This window comes from Ursus maritimus, unplaced genomic scaffold, assembly GCF_017311325.1.
Source record: "Ursus maritimus isolate PB19 unplaced genomic scaffold, ASM1731132v1 scaffold_24, whole genome shotgun sequence".
NCBI lineage: Eukaryota > Metazoa > Chordata > Mammalia > Carnivora > Ursidae > Ursus > Ursus maritimus.
This window is the reverse complement of record NW_024424897.1, coordinates 17,332,521-17,343,320: the sequence shown is the minus strand read 5'-3', so window position 1 is coordinate 17,343,320 and position 10,800 is coordinate 17,332,521. Positions and strand designations below refer to the sequence as shown.

The following is a 10,800-nucleotide window of genomic DNA, read 5'->3' as shown; positions in this document are numbered from 1 at the left end:
TAGCACCTAGCCATAGGGCCTGACTGCTGGCGAGGGCTGCCACTGCGTTCTGGGGCTCAGTGCTCAGCACGGCACCAGCCCAATGAGACGCAGCAGCGGTAAGAAAACAGGTGTGCTCGTTGCCAAGGACTGGCACACACCCCAAGGCCAACAGCTGTTTGACGCTATGAAAAGCATCCTCGAGATGATGAGTCGAGGACCACAGACTGCGCCTTCTCCCAGGGGACAGGGAAGAGACTGATGAGAACTGCCTTTTATTATTTCCTTAATTAATTTTTTTTTCTATAGAATAACATACACAAAGAAAAACACACAAATCATAAATGTACAATGCAACCATTTTCACAGAAGTAAACACACCCAAGTCTCCAGCACCCAGATCAAAAAGGCGAATATTACCACCACCCCAGAAGGTCCCGAGTATCCCCTTCGAGTCTACTCCCCCTGCTCCCAACTCCACCCTTCCTACCCCACTGCTGGCATTTAGAAAATCTTTCCAGGCGATTCCATAGTTAATGCTGAGAATCAGTGCTTTCATAACGACTCGTTCCGCGGGGAGTCTGCTTCTCCCTCTGCCCCTCCCCCGCTTGTGCTCTCTCTCGCAATAGAGAGAGAGAGAAAGAGAGAGCATGAGCAGTGGGGAGGTGCAGAGGGAGAGGGAGAAGCAGACTCCCCACTGAGCAGGGAGCCCAATGCAGGGCTCGATTCCAGGACTCCGAGATCACGACCTGAGCCGAAGGCAGTCGCTTACCCAACTGAGCCTGCCAGGCGCACCTCAAATAAATAAAATCTTTGAAAAAACCAACCCAATGGCTGCACATCAGAGTCACGTCGGAGCACGTCTGCCTTCTGAAGTAGAAGCTGGGACAGACAGCTAAGCGGGCAGTGGGGTACAGGGGAGAAACTTGGGAGCCAGACAGGGCGGCCACTTACCAGCTGTGTGACCTTGAATGGGTTCCTTCACCTCTCTGAGCCTCACCTGTCAGATGGGAATGCTATCACACGCCCTGCACAGGTGAGGCTGAGAAAGAGAGAGGATGTAAGCCCAGGCCCAGGCAGGGTCAATGGCAGCCACTACTGCCATTTTTATTAAAAGCGAGCATCCCCACGAAGACTGAAAGGCCTTCGTTATGCAGAAGGGACCCAGTGTGGGGCTAGGGGATGCAGGTTACATGGAGAAGAGGGTCAACAGGTAGTGCTGGTGAGAAGGCAGGGATTCCAAGCCAGAGCTGGCAAGTGGCGGCTGCCGACAGCACCAGGGGCCGGGCACTCTATTTGCTGAAGGGATGCGCTGTAGTAATTTGACCAATCCCCTTTTCTTGAACATTCAGGCTCCTTGCAATTTTCCCTCAGTAAGAACCAGGAGTTAGCAAGCGTTTCCTGTCAAGGGCCAGATAACGTATGTCCTACTTTTTGTGGGGCCTAAAGTCTCTGTTGCAACGATTTAATTCTTCCATTATAGGCAAAAGCAGCCAGGATGCATAAAGGAATTTATTTGTTTGTTTAAATAAAGCTTTATTACAAAAACAGGGGGTGGCCAAATGTAGCCCATGGGCCATAGTTGGCTGACCCCTGTTACCAACAGAGCTGCCGTGAGTCTGCTTGAAGCCAAACCTTCAAGTACGAAATGATCATTTTCTTGGGACGGTGATATTATACTGCTTATTTTTAGAAGTTGGATCTTTTTTCAAATGAACCTTTAGCCAGAACTCATACAAACAACAGGTCAGAGAAGCATTTTGTTAGCTAAATACATTTTACAAATGCAAATGTACGTTGCATGTTTAGGAAGTCAATTCAGGGTTGTAGATGATGGTTACGATTTTTTTTTTCCTAATCTGCCTCAGCCCCTGGGGCGTTCAAATCAAAGTTTTGCAGAACCAACACAACATCTCTATGGAACCCTGGTGTTCCACAATGCACACGATTTGAAAACCACGGCAATAAGATAAATTCCTGGTGCAAGCGACCAGAAGTCAGTTGGAGGGAGCTTCACTCATAATGAGGGATTTAATAGCTTATATTACCGAACAGTGGGGGAGCTCAGGGTCCGACCTGCTGGGACTTTCTCTCATACCCGTGAAGCAGCTGTTCCGCGTTCCCTTCTGCCAGCCCCCCAGCAACCACCGTCAGTCTCGCATTCTGTCTCCGCGGACTTACCTGTTCCGGAGATTTCACGTAAGCGGAATCGTCCAAGGTGTGACCTTTTGCGTCTGGCTTCTTGCACTTCGCGGGCCATTTTCCAGGTTCATCCCTGTCGTAGCAGACACCAGTACTTCCCTCCTTCGTACGAGTGAGACCCCACGGTGCGGAGAGACCGCATTCTGCTCGCCCATCCGTCTGCCCGTGGACCTTTGGGCTGTTTCCGCCTTGCGGCTTTTGGGACGGTGCTGTTACGGGCATGCGTGTACACGCATTTGCACCGGTGTCCCATCCTTTTGGGGGTACGCCTGTGAGTGGAGCGGCTCATTGTGACCGCTCACCTGGTCGGCTGCCGTCCTCCAAACTGGCCTCCACGAGGCTGCGAGGGTGGTCATCTTCTTTTCTTTTTCAAAAGCATTGCTTCCCTTCATGGACTTGAACACGCTCCGTGCAAAAGGTAGACATGTCCACGGTCAAAAGTGAAAGATACAGAAAACAGTGAGCATGAGTGTGTGTGTGATACAGGGAAGGTAACTGACATGTGTGGCTGACTTTAATAAAGTCTCTGGGGTCCTGGTGCCCGCCCCCTCTTTAGCCTTCTCCCTTGCCCTCTGTACTCTGTGCTACCACCCCAGCCCCGGGTCCCCGCCTCCACAGCCCTGCTCTCCCTGTCACTGCTCCTCCAGCATGTCACACATGCCGGAAAGTGGCTGGGGTCACTGTGCCCAGGACGGGGGAAAGGGAAGCTAATCCATGAGGGATGCTGTTGGGTTCTCTGGCTTGACTCTAAAGTGGCACTGATCCCAGCCCTCCCCAGCTGCCTCTGACCTATGCCCCACAGCCTCTGAGCTGAGCAGGGGACCCCAGACTCCCCCAAGCCTTGCCGTTAGGGGTTGGCATCTCGCCGTGTTCCCCTGTTGTGACAACTGGCAGTGAGGTTGGTGCACAAATGGACAATCCAGAAGGATCTTTCTCTTCCTTTTTCCTTCCTCTGGGCTTGTTCTTTCAACTCGGGAAGCCAGATGCTTTGGAGTTTAATTACATGCTGCAGTGGGAAGCCCAGAATGTCAGCGCTGGAAAGGAAGAACCTTATTATAAATAATAGCTACCAGCATTTATTGAACATTTACTCTGTGCCAGGCCCGTTTCCAGGCATTACCCCATTCAGCCTTCCCGATAATTCAGGGGGCAGGTGCTATCATCATCGCTGTTTTACAGGGAAGGAAATGAGACTTCAGGGAGATCACAGGGCATTGTGCTGTGCTGAGCGGTACACAGTGCAAAAAAATATGACTTGGTGTTAGTTAAACCCTGCATTTGCATCCCCCCTGGGAAATTCATAATGCACACCAACATATTAAAGGCCCTGAGAAGTCCTGTATTGATCAGAGCTCTTTAGGTCAATGTCGCCTCTGTTGAGCAGTTTGCAGAAAGCAGGTATTAACGTGCTCCTCATTTTATGGATGGCGTCATGGAGGCCCAGGCTTTAGGTGTAGACCAGGCACAGATCTTGGGCCCCATGCTCTCTGAACCCCACAGGAAATGTAAAGCAAAGGCAGACTATGGCCCATCTGGCCCACCACCTGTTTTTGTAAACGTAGGTTTATTAAAGCCTATCTGATGCAAGCCCCCCGATTTATAGATGAGCCAGTCAAGGCCCAGGGGGGATGGCTGACTTTCTCACGGTCACATAGTCAATTAGGGGCAGAGGCAGAAACAGATCCTGGATCTCCAAAATCCAGGCATTCTCCAAAACACAAATCAGACAGGTGGTGGGAGGTGAGGGGGGAGGCAGGACGTGAAGCTCCACGATCCCTGTGACACCTGTCTCGGTTATCTGCTGCCAGGTGCGTACAGGGCACTGCCCCTTTCTACTCCTGCACAGACACGTTGGCGTCTCTCCCTCCGGCTGCTTTGGGTAAAGCTCCCATAGCCCGAGCTGCCCGGGGGCCCTCCGCTGCTCTCCACTTGGTGTGGGGGACAAAGGCTGAACCGGGCAACCGTGTTTATTTTAATTCTCTGAGAGATGCAGTAAAACATTATTAACTTCCCCTCTGCCAGTGTGAAACCTGAGCTCATTTGGACAGGAACCTGGCAGAAGGCAACCTTTGCCCGCTCCAGGGAGAGTTTGCCAAATAAATGAATCACGTAAACAGGATCCTAGGGGGTTGTTTGAGACCACTTCAGAAAATAACTTACGTCCAGAGGTTCTTAGACTTCCCTGAAGTATGTTATACGATGGTCACGTATTTGCATTCTCCATCTGTGTGTATGTGTGTAGTTTGAAGATGCAAGTAAAATTATTCTTATCATTAAGATGGCTTGTGCGGGGGCGCCTGGGTGGCTCAGCCAGTTAAGCATCTGCCTTCGGCTCAGGTCATGATCTCGGGGTCCTGGGATCGAGCCCCGCGTTGTGGGATCGAGCCTTGCATCGTCAGGCTCCCTGCTCAGTGGGGAGCCTGCTTCTCCCTCTCCCTCTGCCCCGACCCCCACCCTCACTCGTACTCTCTCCCTCTCTCAAATAAATAAATCAAATCCTTAAAAAAGATGGCTCATGCATAGAGCACTTTTTCACCTTGTTTGAAATGTAAACAATTTAAAATATCTGCAGATTTAAACATTTTAGCTCAGAAAGGTCCATCTATTAAGTGGTACTAATTAAGGAGGTTTTGTTAATCCCTGAATTTAGGGGAGGGAGGCATCTTACTGACCCTGGGTGGCCACGACATGCCAGAAAGCTAAAAGTTCACCTAGAAACAGCTGCAGGGGACAGCAGGGCATACACGGTGGCCTCAGGGTGGAGGCTCTTCCTGGGACAGCCAGACTGCCCAGATGGCCTTTCCAGAGCTGGGAGATGCAGACTTGTCACTGAGGTGGCGGGTAAAAATAGTCCTGTGTGGGTGGCAGCTGGGCCCAGAGGCACTGGCTTCCTTGTCTCCAGAGCAGAGAAGGCAGCCCAGTTGACAGACAACTTCTTAGGCTCCCGAGGCCTCCCCCAAGCTCTGGGGGCTGGGGAGGGGGGTGTCTTTCCCTAGCAATGAAATGAAACCCCCCCCAACCCATCCACACACCAAGTCCCAGAAAGAGCCGGGTCAGGTTTTAAGGTAGCAAAGGGCTAACATCCTGGCTGTGTCAGTCACCAGCTCCGTGTCCTCCGGCAAAATCTCTCTCCGTCCTGAGCCTCCATGTTCTCATCTGTCAAATGGGGCTAACGGTTCCTCTCCCTAAGGTGGCTGTGAAGCTTAAATAACAAAGAGAGCCCACGCATTTTAGGCTGCAGCCTCCCTCTCTGCCCTCTCCCCCCCACCAGTGGCTCACCACCCCGCGTATTCTTCAAGGTGGCTCTGAGGCAACCAGCTGCCGTGCGAGCCCCGTGGCAAGGTCTACAGGGACGGGAACGGAGGCCGCGAGACGAGAGTCATGTCAGGGAGCCGTCTCGGGAGCCCGTGCTCTACCCCCGGGCAAGCTCTCAGGCGCCTGTGGCTCCGGCCACCACCCGGGCTGCAACCTCATGAGACACTCTGACCTAGAAGCTCCCAGCTAAGCAGCTTCCCATTTCCTGGCCCTCGGGACGCTGCGTGAAGTCAGAAATATTTGCTACATTTGGGGATAAGTAGTAATAACTAAGATGCTTACCTTTCAGGGCTGTTGTAAGAATTAAGGGATGGGGCGCCTGGGTGGTTCAGTCGGTTAAACGGCTGCTTTTGGCTCAGGTTGTGATCTCAGGGTCCTGGGATCGAGTCCCACATCGGGCTCCTTGCTCAGCGGGGAGTCTGCTTCTCCCTCTCTCTCTGCCTCTTCCCCCCACTCGTGCACACTCTCTCGCTGTCTCAAATAAATAAAATCTTAAAAAAAAAAAGAATTAAGAGTTAATGCACATCAAATAGCAACCAGACGTCCTGGAACCAGTGGCTCCGGAAAGGGCAGAAGGGAGAAGCAGAGGGAGGAGCGCGAGATGGGAAGCCTCAGTCCGGGTCCGCGCCAGGAAGGCCCCTCCTCCAGAACTCTGGCGAGGAGTCTGAGAGACCCAATGTACCCACAGACAATAGCCGCGTCGTCTATAAAAATAGAACTCTGACCCGCTCCCTGCAGAGCAGCCAAGGAGACGAACCCCTCTCTGGGCAGCCATGTGGCAACCCCTGTGGCACTCCGCCGGACACAGCCAAGGCTGGACCCCCAGCTGACAGCCTCCCTGATTTCGCCCCCCACGTCCCATGTAGGACGAACTGGAAAAAGTCCAATATGTTCCCCTAACCAATCATACAGGGTATCCCCCCTTCTAGTTAGCACACCTACAGCTTCCCCACGCCAAGAGCCTCTGACCAGAACCCGAAGTCTTCCCTTTGTCCTGCTCTAAAGCTTTCCTATTGCTCTGCCGGCCTTCCATTCTCTGCCTAACTCCAGGGATGGTGGCTGACTCCCTCGGGAAATCGGGCTCGGAAAACACAGCCTTCACAACTGCTCATTTGGGTGGTCTTTGCTTATTTCCACAAGCCCATGTTCTCTCTCTGCCTTCCCGACCCCACGTCAAGGACAGCATCTTCCTCTTCCCCCAGGTAGCCACAGAAACCAGCTCAGGGATAACGGAAGGGGGGAGGGCAGGAATAATTAAGAAGGTAGCTTTCGAACAAGACAGATCTGGGTTCAAATTCTGACTCTGATCCTTAACTAGGTGTGTGATCTTGAGTAAGCACTCTGAGCCTCGATTTCTTCATGTCAAGAGGACAATCCAGTGGAACCCAAGGGCTGGTGTAAGAATTCAGTGAGATAATAATATATTTAATGCCCTGAGCATACAGTAGGTGCTTAATAAAGGAAAGGCCAGCCATCAGTCTCCTCACAGCCTCTTGCTGGTGTAGGCAGGCCTCTCTGGTCCCCACTGTTCCTCCTCCCAACCCTGCTTTCCGTGCAGCAGGCAGCCTGACCTCAGCTGCATGGAGTCAAGGGCATAAGCCACATGTCCAGGGTATAGCAAAGCTCAGGGGTTGGTCTTGGGGGGTTGGTCTCGGGAGAGTGATGGACAAAGGACATAACCAAGCATTTCTCTAAAGAAATCCACTTGTCAAAAGCAAAGGACAAAATACCTGGCCAGAAACCTCTTGTCTCCCTGTTCTATCCCAGCTCTCAGGGTTGGTCAGGGTAGGGAGACTCCTGCCCTGAAAACTCTGAGTGCCCTTGTGCCAGGTGGCTTTCCCAGGACCCGGGAGGGTGAGCCAGGTCTTCTTCCCCCAGTTTCTCCTGTGTGTCTCTGTGCGTGTCAGTTTCTTTGTCTCTAAAATGAGAAATGTAATAGCTTCCCAGGAGACACACACACGTGAATTAGTTCTCATGGTGGGGCGGTGGCTTCGAGATGCTTCGTGCTGGGGGCGTCCTGAGTCCCCTCACTCCCACTTGCCAAGCCCCTTCCAACCCCCATCTCTCCCTCCACCACCACCAGCCCCATCCAAGCCTCCCGCAGCACCTTTTGCCTGGACTATGGAAAAGACTCCTAAATGCTTTCTCTCCTTCTCCACGCTCAAACAATGCAAATTATACCAGGATGAGAAACCATCTGACATCCCATCAGCTCAGGCAGATTTTTAAAATAATGACAATAACCAGGATCACGGGCAATGCCTTCTCTTTCGCACAGAACTGGAGTATGAACTGGTATATTTCTAATTAATTTTTAAAAAGATTTATTTATATATATTTTAGGAGAGAGAACATGTGCAGGAGGTTGGGGGGGTGGGAGGGGCAGAGAGAGAGGGAAGGAAAGCCTCAAGCGGACTCCCAGCTGAGCCTCCCAGCTGAGTCGGGAGCCCAATCAGGGTTCGATCCCAGGACACTCCCCCCCCTCCATCACGACCTCAGCCAAAATCAAGAGTCTCATGCTCAACCGAATGAGCCACCCAGGTGCCCCCTGAACTGGTGTATTCCTGCAGAGCAATTTGGTACGATGTGACCTTTTGATTCTGCATGCCCATTTTTCAAAATATATAAAAGAAAAAATTAGACTATGGAAAAGTCTGCACAGAATTTTTTACAAGCTCTTTATGGTATTGCTTCCCACACAAAAAAAGGGGGGGGCACCTAAAATGTCCAAAAACAAACACCTTCATTAAATAAACTGTAGTAGACTGTACCTTGAAACACGATCCCTTGGCTTAAACTGGTATCACAGGTCAGTTTTTCTCAAAGCACCACCCGCAGAAGGAGCATCGGCAAGAGCGTCCCCTGGGAATTTGCCAGAAGTGCAGTCCTGCGGTCTCCAGCCCCAATTTACTGCTTCCGAAATTCTGGTCTGGGCCCAGCCATCTGGATCTTAACAAGTCCTCCAGGCCATTCAGAACCGCTGCTGTAGAAAAGTCTCACTACGAAAAGAGACACAAACGACAAAAGGTTGCAAAACAAGAGGTACGAACGGTAGGCAGGGACGGTGCATCTCCATCTGAATAGACGTCTGTACTGAAACACACAAAGAGAAAGCCCAGGTGTTGGACCAAGGTGGTAACGTCGACACTCGGGGTGGCAGGATTATGAGGTTTTAGATTTTTTCATTTGGCTAATCCATGCTTTCTAACTAGTTTACAACGGTGCGTATTTTGTAAAAAGTAATGAAGGGGGGAACCCGCAATACACTTCTTCTCCGATTGAAATTAAAAACATCAAGCGAGGCAGGGTGGGGGCAGGGTGGGAAGGAGGCAGCACGCCCCGCCGCCACAGCCGGCAGCCAGGGGACAGCGGGGAGGAGCGGGGAGGGGCGCGCGGCCCCGCTCGGTCCCCGGCGCCGCCGCCGCAGTGGAGGAGAGGCGAGGGAAGCCAATGCCGGGGGTCACCGCTACTCCTCTGATGTCTACGAAGATTTACTAGGAGCGGAAGAGCGGGGAAGAGATTCAGGGCAGACTTCAGGAAGAACTTAACTGCCACGAGCCCCGAATCCTGGAACGGGCGCCTTGGGGAGATCTTCCACCCCGAAACAGCCCGCCGCTGCCCCCAGGGGCTCGACCTCCGCCGGCCCGAGGGCGGGGCTGCCCGCATCTCCGAGCCCTGCCAGCCCCCGAACTCGGGGGGCGCCGCGCCTGCCACCCCCGGGGCGCAACGGGGGCCCAAGGGAGGGGGTAGGGAGGGGGAGGGGGAAAGAGGGGGCGGGGCCGTTGCTAGGGGAGGGGCGGCGGGGCGGACGCTCAGCGCAGCCGGCGACCGAGACGAGCGATCCGCTCTCCGGCTCCAGCTCCCGCGCAGCCTGTTGCTCGTTCCTCCGGGCCGCCGCTTCCCGCCCGGTGCCCAGGGGCAGGCGGCCCGAGGGGTGCTGGCGCGCGGGCGACCTCCCGCCCTCCCCTCTCCCCGCGCGCAGCCGGACCCCAGCGTCTCCGGGAGCGCGGGCGCCCGCCGGCCTCCCCGTGCGCCCCGGCCCGCGCTCCGAGACCCCGGGAGCCGAGCGGCGATGAACGCGACCTTCCTGAACCACAGCGGCCTGGAGGCGGCGGGCGGCCTGGGCGGCAGCGGCGGGGCCGCCGTGGGGAACCGCAGCCACGGGCTGGGCACGTGGCTGGGCTGCTGCCCCGGGGGCGCGCCGCTGGCCGCCAGCGACGGGGTCCCCGCGGGGCTGGCGACCGACGAGCGCAGCCTGTGGGTGTCGCGCGTGGCGCAGATCGCTGTGCTCTGCGTGCTGTCGCTCACCGTGGTCTTTGGCGTGTTCTTCCTGGGCTGCAACCTGCTCATCAAGTCGGAGAGCATGATCAACTTTCTGGTGCAGGAGCGCCGGCCCTCCAAGGACGTGGGCGCCGCCATCCTGGGGCTGTACTGAGGCCGCAAGCGGACCAGAAGGGAGACCAGGACCCTCGTGCCCCGCACGGGCTCTGCCGCCGCCCCCCCCCCCGGCCGGCCGCGCGAGGGACAGCGACGGGCCTCGGGGGGGCCAGGACCGGGACACCGCGGGACTCGAGGCGGCGGCGCGGGAAGGGACTTCCACACCCGGCTGGTCCTGTGCGCGCCTCGGCGTGGGGGGTGGGAGAGGTCGTGCGGGGCCGCCGGGGCCGAGGTCACGTGCGTGCGAGCTTTGTGTGTTTGTAGATGCGGCGGAGTGGGGGAAGTTGGGGGGGGGGAATCCGAGTCGCTGAGCTGGTCGGCTTGATTTTGCTTTTGAAAAGAAACCTTGGAATAAAACTGCAGCCGTCGGGCTTCTGGCGGCTTCCCACCCGCACCTCCGTGGGGTGTGTGTGTGCGTGTGTGATGGGATGTGTGTTGGCGGGGGCGGAGGCGGGAGGCGGTGTGTACCCCCTGGGCCGCCTGGCCGCCTGACTGCGGAGCCGTGGGGCAGGTCCGGGGCGCTGGAGACCCCACTCCAAGGAGGCCAAGGAGACTGTGGCCCCGGAGGGGAAAAGACTGGTCCTGCAGGGTGGCCAGACCGCTGGTGAGAGTATTTAAATCTTTGGGAAATTTTAATCAATTCCGTGAGATTAAAAAAAAAAAATCAGTGTGAATGCACAGGGGGAGAACAGCAAAATTAATACGTCAGGATCGTGAACAAATAAAATTTAATGGGGCGGAGGTGGCTAGATCTAGTTAAATTACAGGGCCCAAAGCCTCAGCTAAGGGCTGGTGTGGACCCCACCCTTGTAGAGTGTGGACAGCAGTCGTAGGGCACTGAAAATACGCCCTTGCTGCCTGGGGAGT

General features: G+C 54.8%; 1 protein-coding gene across 1 annotated transcript; it reads left to right on the top strand.

Annotated features, from left to right (window-relative positions):
• Positions 1-9,568: 9,568 nt before the first annotated feature.
• On the top strand, positions 9,569-9,931 carry RPRML (reprimo like). Its single transcript, XM_040639861.1, has one exon. The coding sequence runs from the start codon at positions 9,569-9,571 to the stop codon at positions 9,929-9,931; it is 363 nt and encodes a 120-aa protein (XP_040495795.1).
• The last annotated feature ends 869 nt before the right edge of the window (positions 9,932-10,800 follow it).

Excerpts from the sequence above, each read along its gene's own strand:
- RPRML (XM_040639861.1), top strand. The coding sequence starts at position 9,569 with ATGAACGCGACCTTCCTGAACCACAGCGGCCTGGAGGCGGCGGGCGGC.